We start from the raw sequence: 22697 nt of genomic DNA, 5'->3' as shown, positions 1-22697 counted from the left end.
TGGCAACTACAGTTGTAAATTCAATTGTACTAGGTGTTCAGCCCATGCCCTTCTGATCGCAGTGATGTATCTGTCAACTTTTCAGAAAGACCAACCATTAGCATCTCTCTATTCTCTCTTGCTGATCTGAAATAAGAAGCGATGCAGTGATAACCCGATTAAAATAAACCCTACACGCCTGTAATCCTAGCACTTTGGGAGACCAAGGTGGGAGGATGGCTTGGGACGAGGAGTTCAAGACCAGCCTGAGCAACATAGCAAGATCCCGTCTCTACAAAAGTTGGAAAAATTAGCCAGGCATGGTGGTGTGCACCTAAAGTCCTAGCTACTTGAGAGGCTGAGGCAGGAAGATCACTTAAGCCCAGGAGTTTGAGGTTGCAGTGAGCTATGATGATGCCACTGCACTCTAGCCCGGATGGCAGAGCAAGACCCTATCTCAAAAGAAATAAATAAACCCTAAAGCACAATTCCTACAATACTATCCACAAACCCCATCCGACCACAGCATGAAATCGTTTTATAATACAAGGAGGAGGCAGCCCTTTTCTGCTGCTTCTAGGACAGATAATTCCACCCTGAGGTTTGACAGAGAGAAATAAATTGTGGTCGTTGCCTGGATGGGCTCAGCCATCAATGTCAGTGGCATCTTCTTGCCTGTTTAAAAGAGACTCAAATGGCCGTGAGATTTAAACACAATACAGCTGATGGAATCTTGCCACTTTCCTTTTGAATAGACTTTAATTGAGAGCAAAGTGAAAATGAAGGTTACATTTTTAGTGTTATCACCAATACCTTGTAAGATCAACACCCCAACAGTGATGCATCTAACATTTATACATTTCCTAATTTTAGTTGTTGTCAAAGAGCAAATCATTGTCAGATACATATATTTACACAATAATTTCAAGCAACAGTAAATAATAAACTCCCTCCCTTAGAAAAACAAAACACAGCGCGCACACACACACATACACCCAACCACCTTTAAAACAATGGATTTCCTCACACTAGTAAGTCTCATTTTTTTCACATACACTTGTAGACCCAAAGTTACTTAAGTTACTAAAGAACAGTCTTATCACAGGAGATCCTGGACCAGCCCCTATTTTCTTTTAAAGTCACTTTAATTTTTACAACTTGAAGCCACATAACCAGCGTGGTCTGTACACTCTAAGGACACCCCAAATGATGAGAATGAATTCCACTTCCTTTGTGTGAGGAGATATGTACATCTCTGAAGACACATCCGATTATAACTCAGAAAAAGTCAAAAACACAAAAATAAAATCTCAGATCTTCAAATACAGTTTCTTAAGAGCATTGTGCTAATGTTAACATTAAATTCACTAAATGGTAACGTTCTTTTAGATTTCTATACAGAGGTACTGGTTAGTTCAGATTCTTTTTTCAGCTGCGTGAACACATGCGCTTTGAAAGTTGCCTGGTAGAACTACATCCTGCCTTCCAGGTTAGCAGCCTGCCTGACCTCCGGAATGTTAGACACAAGTCACCCCCAATGCCTTGCCCTCTGATTTATTTCTTGCTGTTGCTATTAGTAAATGGAAACCATGACAAAGTTTACATTAGCAGACACATACACATGCCCTGGCCTATAAATATTCCATGATGGAAAATGGTACAATAACTCCATTCCTAGTGAAAACGAGCATAAAAGGAGAAGGGGAGGGTGAGGGGAGATTATCAACAACGGCTCTTCTTACAGTGGAAAATCCTGACCAAATGACAATGGGCTTTTAACTAACCGGGTGCTGCTAGCCGCTTCTCCAGGGCCCGTGAGTCAACTACAAGTCGGCAAAGCAGAGACCACCTTCTCAGGGCAAACCTGGTAGGATCCAGTCGCATAGGTATCTCGTCTTGGAAGTCGGACGAAGAAGATCAACTGCAGTTTCCTTCTTAGAGAGGTGAGTGACGAGGAATTTGAGAGCAGTTCACACACTGTCCTGCCTGGGACACGGAGCTGTCCCTGGGTGAGACCCCTCAAAGCGCCAGCTGGAGTTTGGTCATGTTTCTCTGGTGCATGTTGTGATGACGGACTAATTCATCTGACCGGGCAAACTTTTTCTGACAACTGGGCCACCGACAGCTGAAGGGCTTTTCACCTGTTGACACAATTGCCAGTCAGGGACACTCGCAGCGGAGAGACTGGGCACAAGTTCAACTAGCAAAGGCCCTTGCTACGTCACCACAATGCATCCACTCTGGATTCCCCACAGTTCTTTCCCTAAATGAATCAACTGGGCTCATTTCTCAGGCAGCCTTGAAATGGCAGCACCTCTGCGGGCTTTGAGAATTGAAATGTTGGAAAAATTACAAAATTATCTTAGGTGAGAAGACTTGGAAAATGGGAGAGAAGGAATTAAGTCCAGTTAGTGGAAATGTCTGGCCAATTCATATTTAATTAAGGGGAAAAATATTTGTTCCAACCTCTGCTGATGGAGTGTTTTGTGAACTGTGTACATTTTTCACCTCTGCTGTCTAAGTAGGGAACTGGGCTTAACTGGGCTGCAAGAGCCTCCGGATCATCACCCTGGACATTACTGAGTGACCACTGTCTAGCAGTACAGCTGTGACTGTGGCTTTAGCATCTCCATCTGTGTAGACATTCTGGATGGGCTGAATATTTTTAAATAAATCACTGATACCAGTTTGCATGTTTTTTTTTTTTAATCCTAAAGTGTTACTGAGAGCATAATCCGTTATACGGAAGATTCTAGTTGAGGCATGGTTCTGAGATTTTTAACAAGCTTACTGAAAGATTGAGGCTTCCCCATCTAAGGAGCACCTCAGAAGTTCTTTCCAAGCCTCATTCTCATTAGGGACGGTAATTAGCATTTATTCAATGTTTAATATGCCAAGCCTTGTTCTGAGCCTTGTACACACATACACACATACACACACACACACACATACACACACACACAAGCATTGCTTCATGTATTCCTTACAACAGCCCCATAAGGGAAGCATTAGCACCCCCACTCTACAGATGAGGTTGGACATCTGGGAAGCGCAGACCCAGGCAGGACCCAAATCCAGATTTGTCTAATTCTAAAGCCTGTGCTCCTTCCTGTATCACAGCTCCCGGCATAGCCATAATGGAAATACAGCTGTGGCTTTATCCTAAAGAAAATGCCGCAGGAGCCAATCCCTGTGCCACCTGATGGTTCTTCTTGGGATATTGCTGGTCCCTCTTTGCTTCCTATGAGAACTACTGGTTGGGACAAACAGTGAGAAATGTCCCAGGAGGGTTGCTGTTCCAAGGTCAGACTGGGGCCCAATCAAATACAGCGTTCAACAACAGTCTGCTGGTGACACAGGTCACTGCACACATACTTGGAAGGATGGAGGGGTGGTGTACATGGGACCATAACTCTTTGCCACCAAACTGTGAGCTCAGGACTAAGTCAAAGAAGTGGCATCAAAAGCATCAAAAGCACAAGATGCCCATCTCACCAACTCTGGGGCACAGGTGCCTTGGCTCTGTCTTTAAGCGCGGCCTGTTTGGGCTGAGATCTGGGACTGCCCAGGGTCTTGTGATGTCATCCTTTCCTTCAGTTCCCACTCACAGCTCCTCTGCTCTTCCTGGTCTGGCTCCTGTTCCCCACCCCACCTCCAACTGCACTGTCAAAGACCAGCTCCTGATGGACGAATCCCAGCCCTTTCTCCTCTCAGTCCTCGGTGGTACCCGGCCTTGCTGACCTGGATTGTCTTCTTGATGCTCTGTCCTCCCTGGAGCGCTCAGTGAACCCAGGCTCCTTCTCCAGTGCAGGAGGCAATGGGACAAGGTGAGCTGGGAGCAGATGGAGCTGGCTTTGCTGCTTACTACCTTTGTGACTTTAGACAAGTCATTTAATCACTACGTGCCTCAGTTTCCTCAGCAATAAAATGGAGATAAAGCATGCCTACCTCACTCTTCTTACAAGGATGTTGTGAAGATTAAGTGAGATAACCTTTCTCCTTCCAAAGGTAGAAAATACGCAACAAAGGCAGTGCTGTTTTCACTGAGTCACACCAGCCTTGCAGAAAAGCAAAAACCTTCAGCGGCCAGATCTGTGTCCTGTTGCCCCCTCTATACGAGCACGAAGGAAATGATCTCCAGGTCTGATATAAGTCTGGCAGAAACCAAGACTGCTCCTGGGGCATGAAGCTTCAGCAGAGCAAGGACTCAGCTCTCCTGAAAATAGTGTGCTGAAACAGGAGCTCTCAGAAGAATAAACGGTTGGCCATGCTAGAATTTCTGCTGTTTGTGAGGTTGATTATCACGTCAGAGTGACAAGAATGTGATGTAACACATTGGAAACGGTAGGGACCTCGTTTATCTCTTAGTTTTCGGTCTGGACACTCAGGACATTCTTTTCACCTCCCTCTCCTGTATTTCCCACCTCCCCTCCTTCAAAAATGTTATAACTTATTATTTAGAGATGGCCATGCACTGTTCTTTCTCTCAACTGAGTCTAAACCGTGGAACTTTTACACTAGACTTCTCCAATCTCTCTCATCACAGACAACTTCATTCAACAGTCGTTTTAAAAAAATAATGAAAAATAAATGTGAAGAAAAGTTTACGCACTTGTTTTACCTGTATGAGTCCTGGTGTGGGTCTTCAGGTGGTCGGACCGGGAGAACTTTCGCTGACAAGTTTTACACTGGAATGGTTTCACACCTAAACGGACAGAGAAGGTCTAGCCTCGGCCCTAATAACGCGGGGCACAGCGAGCCCCACGAGGCTAGCTCCTGGCAGCTGGAAGAGCCCGGCATTTCCAGCCACGTCGGCAACATCTGCCTCACCAACGTCTGCCTCGCCCTCGGATTTCCCCAGCACCCCAGGCCCAGCAGGAACCACCTGATCCTGCACAGCGAGCTTCAAGGACCTGCTTCTGTCTTGGGAACAACCATTCCTTAACCACAGAAGTCCAGCTTCTCACCAGCTGGAAGGTCTCAGCTGTGTCAGAGACAGAAAAAGTGAATCACACCCTACAGATCGGATTCCGCCCTCCATCACCCTTGGCCTTTGCCGATAGTCAGTGTATCATCAGCCCGTTGCTAGTGGGATCACATTGCTCTGTGGTTTGCAGGAGAAATGTGGGATGTTTCCTTTTCTTTCCTTTCTTTCTGTTTTTTTTAAAAAAGAAGGAAAATTCCCAGAGATTAGAGGAAAAAATTATTGGAAAAACCAAACACATGTCTGACCCTCTCATCCATATTCCACAACAAAGAGAATGAGGAAATCAACCCTTCCCCAAGGGAACGTGACTGCCAGCAATGAGAAGTGAACCTACAAACCTGTGTGTCTCCTCTGGTGTCTTTTGAGCTGGTCTGAACGAGAAAACCTTCGCTCACAGTCCTTGAAGTCACACTGGTATGGTTTCTCACCTTGGGGAAGACACATACGCTATTTGAAACGATACTGGAAATGGGGATCTCATTAAAGGCCACCTCTCCTACTGGGACCGAAGGGACCCCGAAGTGCCTAAGGCACTTCAGCGATGCCTGTTCGAGTAGCTGGTCCTGTGACTTAGGAATAAACGAAGGTTCGGGTGTCGAAGTCTGACTGCAGGGTCACATCCAGCTCCGGCACTTAAAATGCTGGGTGAGGAGCGTTTCCTTATTGTGAAACGGGCCCAGTAATCTGCCGGCTTCAAAGGATACAGACAGATCAGACCAGACCATCGTGTAAAGGGCTCAGCTCCGTGTCCCACACAGAGGAAATGCTCAAAAAACATTATCAGGGCATATTTAGGCAAATAAAAACCAAAACCTTTAACTCCTAGGCTGAGTCTGAGGCAGGATTCTGGGATTTTTGTGCCTTGAGGCCAACCCCATAAAATAAGTGTTTTATGGCCCAAAGATTTGGTGTTGTCTGCCACTGATTTCTCATTCTGGAGTCAAGTATAAATGACTCCATGGTTCTGAGCACTCAAGTTAAACCAGAAGCCAAAGCATTTAGATAGTTTTCGGTATCCTTTACACAAGAGAAATTACACAACGTCCTGCCGCAGAGTGGAGAAGCCCCACCCCATCCTCGCTAGAAGAAGTTCGGCCAAATACTAGGCTCTGAGCCCCATGAGTGTCCTGAGCAACTGTGGACCTTCCCGCCTTCTTAGGAGAATCCCGAGTCACCGGCATTCTGGGACAGACAGCAAGCCGTCCCAGGATCAGTCGGGTCTTGCTGTTGCAGGGCACAGCCCAGTTACCTTTCCAGCCTTAAAACTCCTGCTACTTCCCTTGATCGGTCCATATTCCCAGATCTTACCCCAGAGCTCACCATTCTTCCCAAAGCCCTCCTTGCACTCCACTCACACAAAATGCCCTTCGTCTCTACCTCCAACCAAAAAGTCCACCATATGTCCCTCACAAATGCCACTTCCTCTGCAATGCCTGCTTGGAAGCTGCATCTTCAGATTTAAAGCCCTTCCTTCATTACAGAATGTATTCCAGAACATTCTGTAACATTCATCTAATGTGGTGAGCCGTGTCCAGGTCTACATTCTTCCACAGGCTGGAAAACTCTGAAGGCAGGACCCTTTTCTTAACTTCATATTTATATCCCACCCAGTGTCTTACGCCTCACTTCTGCAACCTGGAGAAGACAACATCCCTCTTCAGTCTGATTCTTTCCCCTGACTTTGAGTGTCTGCCCATCCTTTACTTTCTCTGCTTAGCATTTCCAGCCTCTGATGGTTAACTTAAGCCCTTCCTCCTCCAAGAAACCTTCTCAGAGCTCAAACCAATGTCCCCCAAACTCCTCAGCTCCTCTGGTCTCTGATTTAGTACACAATCACACACTCTCTCAGTCCCTTTTCATTTGCGTATATCCTCACACCAAAACAGACCTTTGACATCTTTGAGTAGGGGGACTGTGACTTGGAGTTAAAAGGCAGGGGTTTGAGTCCTGCTTCCACTATATCCTACCCTCTTGGTAATTGCTTTTTGTGTGTGGATTAAATGAAATAATACATATAGAGAGCCCGGCATGTAAAAAGTATAATAGTCTGTGTGGTTATAATAAGTAAGAAAATATTGCACTCTTTCAAGTAGAGGATGTAGGATTACTAGATACCAACCTGTCCTCCTCATCTGCTGCAAGGAAGAGCTTCCAGAGGGTCTGGGCTTTGGCTGTCCTGTTCACAGCCTTCCCTTCACATAGTTGTCTAACTGCACTGTGTTCTAAGTGCTCTTTCCCATTGCAAAGCTTCTACAACTGTATTGCCTGCAATGTGCTCCCCTGCATTTTTCCAGGCACAATTTTACTTTATCATTTTCCTTATAACCTTGATAGACACTTTTCAAATGATCCCATGTGAGAAAATATGTAAAAACAGAACACGCCACTGGTTCTCTCATCTTTAGCCTCAAAGTCTGTGGTCCACTGAGCGCAAACTCGGCATGACGCCAGAATTGCATCCTCCAGACACAACGAAGCAGCAAAGTCCAGTGGCCTAAAGAGATCTGAATGGACCTCACTTTCTTCTCCAGCTTCCCAGCAGCAAAGTCAGCAGTGATAATAAAATCGTAATAGTGATCATAACCATAAAGCTATCCTTCAGTTATGGAAAGAACAGCACCAGCTCCTCTGTGAGAAAGCCTGGAATTGTTCCCCTGTAGGGGAGATCCAGCCACACTCCCACCTAGTGCCCACACGGCCAAAAGCAGACATTTGTTAAACGGCTGTTCACATGCCAGGTGGCCAACAACCAGACAGGGCCAAAATTCTCTCTTTCCCAGAAGCAGAGTCCTTGACCTGGGGGGAAATTCAGTTTCACTGACATATTTTCAAAAATCATCATCTCTCTTTTTTTTTTAAAACAATGATGACAAAGAGTAAACCTACAATCCATTTTCCCATTCCTGCCTTGTTGGTTATTACTAAGCCAAGCAATTAAGTTTTTCCCTGGATCATCTCTTTTGAGTGTGACAATGACCTTGTTCAGTAACCTCTCAAAACCACCTGATTGCCATATTCCCGGGCTAGCTCCTCTCTCTTTAGAAGTACTAATAGTATTTCTAATGGTTACATGATTCAAACACAGGTCTCTAATTCTGTAGCATTCTCTTTCTACCAATCTGCTCTGCCCTTCCTGAAGACGATTTACTGACCTCTTTAATGAAGGATGAACAATCAGGATGCAAAACGGCCCTGCAGCTGTCTTCCACCACCCCAGCCAGACCTTTCATGGCAGGGCCTTCTTTCCATCCCAGAAATCACCAGTGTCCTTAGCAACCTGAGAGCCCGGAGAAGGAGTGCTTAAACCATCCTTGCCCACAGCAGGGCAGTGGACACACTTACCAGTGTGCTTCCTGCTGTGCATCTGTAAGTGGGACAGCTTGAAATATCTCTTATTGCAGCCTGGGTAAGCACACATGAAGGGGCGTTTCTCACTGGTCTCAGATGCCGACCGGACAAGAGTTGGCGCTACTCCAGGTACGCGCCGCACGTCCTGCAGGCAGAGTGCAAGAGGAATTAGAGGCTTTAAGCCACATGTGAACATTCATGCTGGTCCTGAGGGAAAGTGAGCATTGGCATATACCCAAAGAACGGATGGCAGGTACAGACCTAAAATCACTCCCATCCACACCCCAGATGCCCATGGCAGACATCACTAATGGATGCTAGATCAGGACATTCTACAATGCCATGCTCTCACATCATCACTACTGATCAACCAGAACTGGTACTTGAAATGGAGTCTATTTGAAGTCGCTGACCCAGGGCCTCTGGAAAAGAAATGATGGTGAGTGGAAGAGCTCCCAATCCATCTTGCCTCTCAGCTTCTCCATTTGAGGTAGTGAGGTCTGGAAGTCCAAACTCCCAGAGTCTATCTATTCCCTTCCACTGGAAGATATAACGACATGACCCTGGGTCCAATTTGCAATGGGTGGGGAAGTCCTTATTAGAGCAAAACGTGGGATACTGCACAAGCCCCAAACTGACCAGACCTTCCATGTGTAAGTAAATGACAAGGAAGAAGCAGCTCCTCCTTCATTTGGGGGTCCTCTCTGTGAAGGGAAGCCAACCTCACCAGAAGCCCGTGGTGTAGCCAGTACAACCTCTGCCCATGCTTATGCTCTAGTCCCTATTCATACTGCCTTGCACTGAGAGGTCACTTTCTTTTCTGGAAGAAAAAGTGCTGTAGTGACATACAAGGCTGGTGTTGATAGGCCATACTGTCTCAGGGCAAATGGTGGCATAAAAGTAAATGTCAAGCCAGCTGTTTTGTATAATCAACACCTGTCTGAGTTGGAGTTTATCAGAGGCCATGGCAGTGGGTCTGTCAAACTGGGCTTAGGGGAAAAGAAGGCAAAGGAATCACTTTTCATTTCCCTTAATTTATCCTACATGCAGTGCACACAGGAAGAGGATATAAAACTGAGTTGTTAATGTCAGTCAGGGTCCTGGTGAAGGATTCTGATGTTATTTGTTGGGGGAGAGATTTGATGACTCCTCCTGAACCTCGTCAGATTTCCATATTTCTGCAACCTTTGCCTTTATTTCTCACCATTGGGAGGCTTGGGATGAGGAGCACACTGTTCTATGACACTTTGACACTTCTGGAAACATCAATCAGAACATCTCAGAGCTGCCTGCCCCACATATCACACGGGGCCTGGTCCACACACAACTTATTTCTAGGGCACTGACTACGCTGGTGCCAGTATCACAGCTATTACTCACGGCGCAGCCAGCCATGGAGTCCCGTTTATAAGTCACAAATGCAAACCCTTGGTAACTGCGTGTGGTTCTGACCACCCAAAAGAGGCTCTGCGGAGGTAGTAGACCGAAGGGGGTATTTAATGAATTCCCTGCAACTTTTACCTTTCTTCTTTACTTTCTTCACTCTCCTCAGAGACTCCCCGCTCCCCCAGCCCTCTGCCTCCCTGAGAGCAGTACGACACGGTGGTTAAAAACAGGGGTTCTGGAGTCAGACAAGACCTGTGTTGTAAGTCTCAGGTCCACCACTTACTAGCTATGTGATTTTAAACAAATTACTCCTTCCCCTTCTCTGGGCTTCAGTTTCCCAATCCATCAAATGGAGATAATATCAACAGCAGTACCTACCCCATAAGGGTGTACACAGGATGAAATGAAGGGAAATGGGCTGCATTTGGACATGTAGAAACCTTAAATGCATAGTGCTAAGTGAAAGAAGTCAGTCTGAAAAGGCTACATAGAGCGTGATTCCAACTACATGACGTTCTGAAAAAAGATCAGGGGTGTTGAGGGGAAGAGGAGGGGGGAAGGGACGAATAGGTGGAGTACAGGGCAATTTCAGGGCAGTGAAACAATTCTGGGTGAAACTATAATAATAGATACATGGCATTATACATTTTTCAAAACCCACAGGAAAACACAAGAAGTGACCCCCAAACTTTGGACTTTAGTTAACAATAACATATCAACATTGGCTCATCGATTGTAACAAATGTACCACACCAACGCAAAACACTAATAACAGGAAACTATGTCAGGGGTGGGGGGGTATGGGAACTCTGTACTTTTTGTGCAGTTCTTCTACAAACCTAAAACTTCTCTAAAATCTAAAGTCCATTTTTTTTTAAAAGTCTGCATATAAAACTTAGCACAATGTCTGGCATGTAGAAAATGCCCAGCCATAGGTGGCAGAGTTAGTATTGTTATTATTATCAACCCTTGGCATGGCAGAGTCTACCTTTGAGTGCTTTATGATGCAGGCCAAATCTTAGAAGTCAAGGGTCCAGGAGGTTAATTCAAGCCCAATTAGCCCAAATACAAGAACTACACATGCACGCAGCCCACCCTAGAGAAGGCAAGTTGAGCAGTCAAGGAGGAAATGGCAGGATTCTGCAGCCGGGAAGCGGCATCTCTGGGAGGGAGGAAGCTGACTTATCCTACCCAGTGGGAGAGGAGGGGTCCTGGTGTCAAAAGAGATTATAATTAATTAAGAACAGACTTGCCGGGGCCAAAGGTCCCCCAGCGAGGTCCTGGACCAGGAAAAGAGGCAGTGAGGCCCGCTTCTAGCTGGGGCACCTCCGAGTACTCACCTGAATGCCTCTGAAGACGCCGTGGGTGTGTATCCGGTACTGGGCGCCGCAAAGGATGGGTGTTGTGTGGTTGTCGCTCTCGTACCCTGTGCCGTGGCTACGAACACAAAGAAGGGAGAACAAGTCTCAGGTTGGTTCCCAGCCGCCATTTGGAAATGCTCATCTGCAGTCAGGAGGGAATGGTTTTTTTAAAGCTCACAGGACAAAAATAGTTGGCTTTTGCCTCCCTCCATGGAGCTACTCTGAGGAGGGTGACGCGGCTCAGTCCTCAGGTCACCTCCGTGCGGCCCTCTCTCTCCCTGAGACTCTTGCAGGCGCACCGGCTGGGTCTACGCCTCACTCAGACAAGCCAGGAAAAGCCGCAGTGGCAGGACTTCACCCCAGCAAGTTGTTCGCTATCTGAATGGCAGAGTGGACAGCTGCAAATATCTCAGGAATGAGCAGAATGCCTCAAGTTTCATGTTAAGTGCACTGGATTTTTGTCAGCACCTCATGACTCAGTTTTTACCAGATAGCACCAAAAAAGTGATGACACTTACAAGAAGAGATGTCACGTCCTCAGAAGTAGGGATTACACGTCTATGGTCCCACTTGGCTTAACGTAGAGATCAGTTTCCCAGATGAACTGAACTCTTTGTAGCCACCCTGTGCCACAGGTGAGCACTGGATAATATTCCTCCAACATTAGACTGACTAGTCCCCTAGTCGGTGCTCGGGTTAACCTTGGAATATTAGTGAGAGCTTGAAAGATGTGGAACGTTGGACAGGACAGTCTGGAAGGGGTGGATGTTCTTGCCTTTAGGTACAATGCTGGTATCTGCTCTGCAGTTATTTCACTCCTAGTTGAGCAGAGCGAAGATTCTCGTCCACACTGGCAGCACATCAGAATCACATCTAGAGTCACCACGGGGAGTTTCTACGAAATATCTCTGCAAAATGGTGCAGCTGCTTTGGAAAATGTCTGGCAGTTCCTCAAAAGGTTAGACATAAAGCCACCATGTGACCCAGAAATCCCACTTCCTAGGTATATTCCCAAGAGAAATAAAAACAGATGTGCACACAAGCACTTGTATACATTGTTGTTTAGCAGAATGATTCATAAGAGCCAAAAAGTAGAATCAACCCAAATGTCTATCAGCTGATGAATGGATAAATAAAATACACTACCTTCACACAATGGAATATTATTTGGCAATAAAAAGGAATGAAGGACTGATTCATGCAACCTAGAAAACATGATACTAAGTGAAAGAAGCCATTCACAAAAGACCACATATTGCATGATCCCATTTATATGAAGTATCCAGAATAGGTGAATTTACAGGGACAAAAAGAATATTAGTGGTTGGCTGCCTAGGAGTAGGGGAGTTGGAGGACATGGAGAGTGACTGCCGAAAATAGTGGTAATGGTCACACAACTATGAATAATATACTAAAAACTACTGGATTGTATACTCTACGTGGGTGACCCATATGGTCTGTGAAATCTATAAAGCTGCTTTTTAAAAATTACCTCTGGAGGGTGGGGTCCCTGCATCAGCATTTTTTAAAGCCTCCAGATGAGATTAACTGGCTGTCAGGGCTGAGAACTCCATTCTCTGCCTGTTACTCTAGTGGTTGGTTCTGGGGCCCAGGCAGGGAGGCAAGTAAGCTGACGGCTCAGCCCACTCCATCTGACAGCGTGTGGGGAAGGCCTGGGGCTGACTCAACGCTCACTCACCCCAGGAGAAAGTTCCTGGAAGGGAAGAGTGTCTGCCAGGATGACCGAAATGTCCACACCCCCGGGGCCACAGCAGCTGTGGGGTTTCATATTTAGTTCTGGCTGCAAGCAATTCAGAAAGAATTGCCTGTCTGCTCTGCATACTTTGGGGAGATGGGTGGAAGTTTTGCTCCCCCTAACCTACCACACCTTGTCTCTACATCCTTCAAGTAATTTTTAGCATATCTGAGGGGGAGGGGAAATGTCTTGAAGAGCTAACCCAAACACTCAAAAATTGGAAGAGAAACGCCAAAACCAGAAAGCATCTGCCTTTCTGACCCTTAGAATGTGTTTGCCAGAAAAAAGAGGCTGTGCCTGCCTTCCTTACAATCATACTGTAGAGACAGTGGGAAAGTGAGAGCTGATGAAGGTATTTAAGATAGCTCTCCACGCTACAGAGCTGTGATTCCCTCAACTGTCACCATGTGAACTGGCGCCTTGATCCCTTTAACACCCCAGTATCCTTTTTTTGATCCTCTTCCCTTTGTTAAGTCCTTCTCGAAGTGTCAGCATAGATGGATCCAGTGATTCGGAAGTGTGTTTCTGTGCAGGGTGGGGAAGGAGAACCATCCACAAACACCAAAGCCTCTAGAATCAGGAAAGTCCCATAGATGTTGAAGACTGGAGAGAGCATGCCTCACCCAAAGGGATTGCATCTCAAATTTTTCAAAATCAATACGCTAGTCAAACACAATATGATGCATTTGGCCTACGGGCTGCCAGCACACTATCCTGGGGCAGAGGGCTTGGGGCCCCCTGCTCAGTGTGGACAGAGGACTGCTATTAACACACCTGGGAGCAAATAACTCCTTTGAACTCAGGTCACAATGACATTCCCCAGTCAAATAAAATTCGATTAAAACCCTAACCCCATCCCTACCTGCTGGCATGAACTAAGGCAGGTATCTTCAACCCTGAGCTTGAATACATGATTGTTTTAAACTGGAATTCAGGACTATACATTTATTCTTCAAATTCCATTCTATTTCTTTCAGCAAGTTATCCCCAACTGCTGAAATATTTTTGACTCTGGATTCAGCTCCCAATACATTTGCTTTCCGTTCCATGTCATCTCAACGTTTAAAAAACGCCTTTTCTATTTCTGCATGAGAAGAAATGATCTTCCTTGCTGTTGCTATGTCCTATTATATTTACAATGTATATAAAATATTTTTCCATAGTATTCAGGAATTGATAGGATTCTAGAAGGTCTCCTTGTGGCACAACCTGAGGGAAGACATCATAGAGAATTAAGCCACTTAGATGGGTCTAGTCCACCAGAGAATAAGTTACTAGCAGGAGTTAACCTGAGACAGAACAGCTCAGGAAGATGGAGGCTGTCATTGGGACGACAGCCACTGTTAAGACCCACTGCTAGCATAAATGGTCAAGCGAGGCTGAGCTTTACCCCAAGAGAGAACCATCCTTAACAATATCCAGTGACCATGCTGGGGATGGACCAGATGGGAATGAGGGTAGAACTCCTAGAGATTTGGAGCCAGAAGGCCTTCCAAGAATGGCAAGGAGCTACCAGCAGAGTGAAGAGATTTCTAAGTTCAGAGATGCACATTCCAGGCCGGGCACGCCCATAATCCTAGCTCTCTGAGAGACTGAGACAGGAAGATTGCTTGAGCTCAGGAGTCGGAGACCAGACTGAGGAAGACTGAGATCCCCATTTCTACCAAAAATACAAAAATTAGCCGGGTGCTGTTGTGCACACCTGTAGTCCCAGCAACTCAGGAGGCTGAAGCAGGAGGATCACTTGAGTCTAGGAGTTGGAGGCTGCAGTGAGCTACAATGATGCCACTGCACTCTACCTGGGGCAACAGAGCAAGACTCTGTCTCAAAAAAAAGATGCACATTCCACATAAAAAAACCATAGATCCCTGCTGGATGGCTGTATGGTAAAAAATCATCACAAGCCAGACACAGAGGGTGTTATCATTCACGGAGCTGACACCAGAAAGCAGGTTCTGGAGCAGAGTATGAATGCCACCAGGCCAAGTAACTGAGAAATCCAAACCTCCCTTAGGGTAGAAATGCATGCAATGGCTTCATCTACCTTCCAACCCAGATAAAGAGAAGGAACGTAAAAGAAACCTGGCACCATGCACAGCAGGGCACATGATCCAAGCCTGGGTAAGGCTGGGCTTTCTTAGGATAAGAAACCAGTGCTTTATAAAAAAGTTTCATATTTTTCTGTTTTGTTGCCTAGTAAACTTCCTTTTGAAAGATATGATACTTGATTCAGCTGAATGTCAGGGAAAAGGGATTTGATGACTCCTTGGCCAAGATAATCAGGGAGTTCACAGGAATTTACGATGAGGTGTAATGAGGGCGGCTGTGGTTCCAGGTGGGGGAGAGAGCTGGTGGGTCTGGTACCGGCATGTAAACATATGAGACAGGAGGCTCAGGGAGAGGTGATTGCTTCTCCTGTCCTACCACAGAGGCCACTGTGCGAGAAACCACTGGCCAGTTTGACAAAGACACTTTAGACATTTCCTTTGGTTTTACTGTTCAACTAGGCACAAATCATCCATGTAAGTATTTAGCCCCTTATTCCCTATCTTGTCCACAAGGACATAAAAAGTAACTACCTAATATCTTTTTGCAATAAAGATCCACTCTATTAGTAAAGTTCCACTATTGGACTGTTAATTCTACCACAAAAAGAAATGGATTTGGGGCACATCTTGTACATGGCTAACCAATCCTGGTTCCTAACGATCCTTGGTTTTTTTCCCCTGCATGTTCCCAAAGATCTGCTTAATAACTTTCACAAGAACTCATGCTAACCTCACTGCTCTGAAGTTTCCAGAATCCACTGTTTTTTTTCCTACTTGAAAGCTAAGACATTTACCTGTCTTAACTCTTCTGTCACCTCTCTTATTCTTCATGCATTTCTAGATTATTGGCTAAGGAGGCAGTTATTTTATGTGTTTGCTAAACTGGTCAGAATATGGATTTGGTTCTTATCTATTTAAAAAAAAAAAAAGAACCCCTACAGGGGCCAAGTAAGTGAGAGAAATAAATGAAGAAGGCCACGAAGAGGCATAAGATGGCACTGAAGTGGCAAGGACCACCACCCTGGCCACACCACCCTCTGCCACAGAGGCAGCCACGACCCAGCTCTGCCAGCCAACTACTGTCAATAATATGAACCCAGTGTTGCCACATCTTTCCACTCTGCAAGAAAAGTCGGAAATCTGGATCTTTCTGAGATCACCTGAGTTGTGAATTCTTGCAAATAACTGAAATTTTAAAAAAGCACTGTCAGATCAAATTAAATATACATCTAGCCTAAGGGCCGCCAACTTCTGCATTTCAAGGCCGAACAGTGAAGTTTAAGCTGTAAACTGGAAAATTCCATCTTGATTCCACTATCTCCTCCCATATGGTAACAAAGTGGAGATGGAGATATGCCTAGGTATTAGAAAACTGGATACAGAATCTTCTAAACCCTTGAAAACTTGAAAGCATATTATGGTTATACAGCTAGAATGGCCAGCGCTATAGACCACAATCTAGAAGAAGTTTTAATCTACAGGTTTCAATGGTTTGCATGTAAATTTCACTGGCCTTAGGCATTGAGGTTCTAGACAGAAAATCGTACTTGCTGTACCAGTAGTTCAAGTATATTAGTTTCCTATTAACTGCTATAACAAATTACCACAAATTTGGCAGCTTAGAACAACACACATATTTATTCTCTTACAATTCTGGAGATCAGAAGTCTAAAAACCACCCTCACCAGGTATCAAGGTGTCAGCAGGGCTGTTTTCTGGAGGCTCTGAGGGCAGAATGCCTTTCCTGACTTTTTTCAGTTTCTGGAACTTGCCCACTCTCTCCTTGGCCCCTTCTTCACATTACTCCGATCTCTTGGTTCCTTTGTCACATCTCCTTCTACTCCTCTGTAGTCAAAATCTCCCTCTGTCTTCCCCTTGCAAGGACACTTGTTACTATGTTTAGGCTCCACCTGCATAATCCAGGTTAACCTTCCCATCTCAAGATCCTTAACTTAATCACATCTGCAAAGTCCCTTCTGCTATATAAGAGAACACTCACGGGTTCCAGGAATCAGGACCTGGATATCGCCGGGGATCATTATTCAGCCTACCATACCAAAGAAACCAGATTTATCCGGTTTCTGGAAGGTGCACTTCAAAGAGCTATATTAATCTGGATCCTTCAGCTCCAAATTAGTCTGAAAGAGCAATGATTCTGCATCTGAAGACCTGCATCCCAGGCCCACTTCTATTTATTTTCTCTGTGGTCATGGACAAATCACCTAATCCTCTCTGCATCCAAGAATGATCATCTGTAAAATGAAGCTAATAACTTGTTTTACAGATTTGTTTGAAAATCAAAGAGGTAAACTATGTGGGGAACAAAAGTTAAGTATCTCTCCATAACCTTATCCCAACAACATATTCAAGAGGTCTATGATTATGCACAATTGGTGCCTAACAACCACAAAAAGTATTTATTGTATTCTTCTCACGAGCCTGGTGATTGAGATCGATAAAATTTCTATTTTCAATCCTTAGCAGAACCCTAGGAGTCCTTAAGCTACATCACCTTAGACAAATGACTTAGCATCCCTGGCCTCAGCTTCATGTAAAATGAAAGTAAAAGCCCCTCCCACCGATCAGACTGTTGAAGGATCGAATGAGCTCAGTAAGTAAAGTCCAATGCTTGGTACGTGGTATGCACTCAATAAATGGTAACTGATGCCTACATGGCACTATCCCCTCTTCACTGCAAAGAATACTGCGGTTTAAGCAGAGATTGAGTTATCTTCCCAAAGTCAGACAGATGGCAAGTGGTAGAGTTGGAGTTTGAGTCCAGGTCAGGGCTGTTCTTCTTACTTCAAAATGAACTGGACAATTCTGGTGGTGTAACCCATCCTACAAGTTCACTTCTACTGCCGTCATAACACTTGAACGATTCCCAGCTCTTTTCTCCAGGGGTATGAATGAGATTTGGCATGTTGAAGGTTTAAAAAATGAACTAGAGATAGAGGGGGAGGATTAAGAGAGCGGAGGCAATGAGGAAGGGCAAGTTCAAAATACTCCTTCTTCAGCTTTCTTCGGGGTCTGCATGGAGGTACGACGTTTGTTTTGGTATAAAGAAAGCACAGGGCTAACTGATGGACATGGCTGCTTATGTGTAACAGAGCAGTCCAAACTGTGCACGATCTTTACCAAAAGAGAAAAATTTCTCCCTGCCTAACTGGAAAAATAAACTAAGCTGAAGCAGCAGCAGCAGAGCACGCACCTTGTGACTGCATTTCTGGCAGTGGCCTGGACTGTACACTGTCCTCAGTATCTTTCAAATGCATAAAAGTGTATCCTGAGAAAGTTTGCTTTTCCTAGACAGCTTTAAAATGCATAAACACGTGTCCTTGGGAAGTTCGCAAAAAGAGAAAAAGTCCTTCATCTAACACAAATTATGAGCCCTCTTGACACTAAAAACATGTACGTTGAGTTCTGGCCCAGAAAAGATGTAACGTTTGAAAGAGTAACTTCTTTAGAAATGATTAATTTTGATATTCCACAGGCACATGAAGATTAATAAAAAGGAATTGAGGTTTTACAGATGAGGAAAACCAGAGCTGCCCCAAAATCCCTTATCAACGAGAGGTAAAAAAAAAAAAGAAAGAAAGAAAGAAAAGAAAGGAGAAAGAGCCTTTTGAAGGCAATTAGCATTAATATGAATATTCAAAAAAGAGAACTTTGGCCTGTGATTTCTCTCTCCCACCTCTAGTTATTGGCCAGGTGGGCTTCCCCCATCTTCATCTCTGTCTTCTCCCCTCTGCAGAGTTCATCAGATTGAAAGAAAGCACCTGGGAAAACGCCAAACTCTTCTGTATCCAAAACATGGAATTTACCCATCAACCCCTCTTCTGTCTCCATCCTTGATACTCAGGGCTTATATATGAGATGCTCCAATGCCCGATTCCTTTTGATGTTGACACTAAACTTTGCTGCAAGCCTGAGAACCATCACCCCCTTGTTTAGTGTGCCACTTTCTGAGGTAAAAGAAGGAAGGAACCGTGTTAAGAAAGTGTGTTTCCTTGAAGTTAAAACACAAGAGATGAAGCTGAACACAGCACCACTTATCAATTATATTTGCCTAAAGAAAAAAAGACAGAAACCTAAATCTAATCAAGCCTCTAGATCTAACTACTCGTTTACAGGGAATACAGCAGAGAGAGTCTCAAATTTAAAAGACTATAAGAGGAAGCAATCTGCCAAATCCAGATTGTGGGACATTCTACCAGACCATTGATTTGCTATATTCAACTAACAAATAGTCTGAGAAAAAAAAAAAAAGGAAGGGAGAACTGTTACAGTATAAAAGAGACTTGAGAGCACATCAGCAAAATAAAACAAAAACCAACAAAACAACAAACCTCTGTGCAAATACCACACTTACCATGCTCTTGGGTGAACCAGAGATAGTTGGATTTGAACTAAGCAGCCCTAAAGGATTTAGAGCCAAAAGATCCAGGAACATCCCCTAGGGAGTGTTAGTGGTTACATCAGAATGCTTGAGTTTAAAGCTTTACTGAATGAAAATCCAATTTCCCTGTAGACAGAGTAATTTGAAAACTCACTTTCATATCCACGTATAAAAATATTACTTGGGGAATGAATAGAGACTGGATTATCCACATCGAGAGCTGGGGGCAACCTGGCACAGGTCCCTCTAGATCAACATGAATATTATTTTTCTCTTTGCCTGAGTGTGACAAACTGAGGGCAACATTTAAATAAGATTCATAATTATGCACAAATACTATCAGCAATGCCATCTAGCCATTCTCTTCTCTTTGTGTAATAGAATATAGCTTTTACAGTGGGACTATTAACAAATTGATGGATACATTAAAAAACCAAAGGATTATTCTGCTTCTTGGTAAATACAGGGAAAGGGAGAAAGATGAAGATTCTTTTATTAATCCAGTACAGAAAGTAAAATCCAAAAAGAAAACAACCAAGTTAAATTTGATTAAGTTTAAAACACACACATTCATGCACACAAGTAATGTCTGTTTTCTGATAATTCACATATTTAAAATTTCCTCAAAAACTGTCTAGAGAAAAAAGTCAAAAGTCAGTTGTTTTTTTTTTAATTTGGGCAATTTACCTTCCTCCTGCCCCAAGGTGTTTCATTTCAGTTTAAACCTTAAGAAAAAGATGCATTTTTTACTTTTTAACAAATACAATATATTTTTAGTCACTTTTCATTAAAAACTGCATATGGTGACAGTTCTAAATTATTATACTTTTTTTTTTTTTTGAGACAGTCTTGCTCTGTCGCCCAGGCTGCAGTGCAGTGGCATAATCATATCTCACTGCAACCTCAAACTCCTGGGCTCAAGTGATCCTCCTGCCTCAGCCACCCAAGTAGCTGGGACTACAGGCACATGCCACTGCACCCAGCTAATTTTTCTATTTTTAGTAGAGACAGGGTCTCACTCTTGCTCAGGCTGGTCTCGAACTCCTGACCTCAAGCGATCCCCCCGCCTCAGCCTCCCAGAGAGCTAGGATTACAGGCATGAGCCACCGCGCCCAGCCTATTACACTTTCTAATGAATTTTTTCCCCATGAGCCTTAGAAAGCAGACAGCCCTCCACCTTCATTTACTTTCTATCCATGTGTCATACATCCCTATGGCATTCAGCTCCACATCCTCTCTGGAGGGGAAGAGGAATCTTACCCACTTTCACTAATTCTTTTTAAAAGCTCTGTTGCATTATCTCTTGGTTTGCCCACCCTACATACATCCCACCTTCCCCTGGTAACAGCCCTCTTTTCCTTCCAGGGAACCACCCCCTGTAATCCCGATCTCAGGCTCCAGGGCGACTAAGCCCTGGCCAATCAGACCACTGCATTCTCCAGTCACATGACCAGATCTAGGCCCATCAAACCTTCCCCAGGTCTTTTGCTGGAGAAGAATCAGGGAAGAGGCATTCTCCTTGTGAGGCTAAAGGTGCCAAAAACCAGAGCTCTTTTTGCCGTAATAGAGAGAGCCTCCCTGAGAAAGCAGCCAGCACAGAGGAGAGCAAAGAGACAATGAAACAGTGTTCTAGAGACACTGTCTGAGTCCCTGAATCCAGACACGGGGCTTTAAAATACAATACAATAACCCGGTAAATTCCCTGTTTGACTTATGCCAATTACAACTGGGGTTCTACCACCTGTTATAGAAAAATTCCCAATGAACACACAATCTAACAAGTTATCTAAAGGTAACTGGATTTATTTTCAACAGATATATCAGAACATGACATCCATGGATGAGCACTGATCCCTGCAAAGTATACCTTTTGGAGGATGCCCACTTATTCCAACCATACTACTACTACTAAAACCTTGTTTGTATTCCTCTTCTGAAAGTTTCTCTATAGTCATGGCTCATATGTCTTCACTGTCCATGCAGCCTAGTTCTCAGCCATAATTCGACAGGGGACAGAGACTTAGTGGCTGACAGCCTGACAACAATGTTGGTACAAATCAGCCCTTATGAGCCATCAAGCTTTCCTCACCACTTAAAGTGGTACACAAACCTCCCTCAACTGACCTTTTTCATCTTATTTCACACTCAGAGCAGAGCTGAGAGATACTCTTAAATACAGTTTCCCACAACAGTGGGAGGGAACACAGTCCAAAAAACCCACAGTATTTCCTGCCCCCTACTGCTTGGAAGAGCGTTTTTAGGTATGACTCTCCTTCCTACTTCAACACACAAACCTTGGAGCTCCTGTACTCAGAGACCACATTGTTAGACCATGCAAAAATAATCTGAGTCTTCCCTTGCATGTCTCTGGTATTAGGGTGCTAGTTCCTCAGAATCCCAATTCCATCTAACTCACCGGGTTCTATATTCTCAATGCTTGGGCTCCATGGCAGGAGACTGCTCCTGGCTCTACTCCAAGAATGGGTGTCTCAAATCTGCATGACAGACAAACTCTGCATCTCACACCAGAAAGATGGAGCAGAATCTTTTCAGCCTGGGTTCTCAAAGGATCCCATCCAGGTTGCTCACACACTCTCGAATCTGAGAAAGTTTACTCAACATGCTAAATTACATAAAATGTTCCTCCATAAAACCCCAGGATTAAGCACAGGGCTCTAAGACTAAGATCTCTCCTGCTTCTCCATGTGAAATGGAAGCTTGGAGATGTGAGGAATACGTTGCATATCCATTACTTTCTCAGGGCCCACCCTCCAAACTGACCATTATTAACACAAGTAATTCAAGGTGAACAGAGAAAAAAACCTTGTAATAAATTCAAAGGAATCACACTCATTCTCAGAAGGATTTTGAGGCCAGAGTATTACAGGTGAAGTCTTAAAAAGGAGAAAATTCTAAATCTGACATAGAACAAGACTTGCAAAAATGTTGGGAAATGTCATGTTCTTGAAGAAATGATTCAAAGAAATTTTTCTTCTCCAAAATTAACTTTTAAATTTGATGCAATCCATCCAAAATTCCCATTAAGACTTTTTAAAACACGTATTTCTTTTTTTAGAATGATATTATTTTTACAGAAAAATTTCTAAGATAATACATAGAATTCTCATATACTCCAAACGCAGTTTCCTCTATTATTAACATCTCATGTTAGTATGGTACATTTGTCACAATTAATGAACCAATACTGGTAAAGAATTTCTTTGAAATTAACAAAATTAAGTTATCTTGAAGAATAAACAAGAGATAATCGCCAGAAATATTTTGAGAAAGAAGTACGTACACTGCTGGGGGGAACTTTCCTATCAGGTATTTAAACAGACTAAAAAATTACAGCAAAGAAAACAGTCTAAGCCTGGGCAACAGTGACACCCAGTCTCTACAAAAAATTTAAAAATTAGCCAGGCATGGTGGC

At 44.1% G+C, this 22697-nt stretch overlaps 1 protein-coding gene across 4 annotated transcripts in view; it reads right to left on the bottom strand.

The window, feature by feature from the left end:
- Positions 1-719: 719 nt before the first annotated feature.
- Positions 720-22697, bottom strand: part of WT1 (Wilms tumor 1) — a 56264-nt gene continuing 34286 nt past the window's right edge. For 2 of the 4 annotated variants that reach the window (XM_012649583.1, XM_012649586.1), the window contains 5 exons: positions 11041-11137; positions 8309-8459; positions 5305-5394; positions 4592-4684; positions 720-2120 (listed from right to left, as the gene is read on the bottom strand). In XM_012649583.1, the coding sequence (XP_012505037.1) occupies positions 1999-2120; positions 4592-4684; positions 5305-5394; positions 8309-8459; positions 11041-11137 (553 nt within the window). In that variant the 3' untranslated portion in view covers positions 720-1998. The remainder of the gene's footprint in view (positions 2121-4591; positions 4685-5304; positions 5395-8308; positions 8460-11040; positions 11138-22697) is intronic. The other 2 variants (XM_012649584.1, XM_012649585.1) reach the window with 1 other exon arrangement.

Source organism: Propithecus coquereli, unplaced genomic scaffold (assembly GCF_000956105.1).
Source record: "Propithecus coquereli isolate 6110/MARCELLA unplaced genomic scaffold, Pcoq_1.0 Scaffold30, whole genome shotgun sequence".
NCBI lineage: Eukaryota > Metazoa > Chordata > Mammalia > Primates > Indriidae > Propithecus > Propithecus coquereli.
The sequence above is the reverse complement of the archived record's forward strand: the minus strand, read 5'-3'. Positions and strand labels throughout refer to the sequence as shown.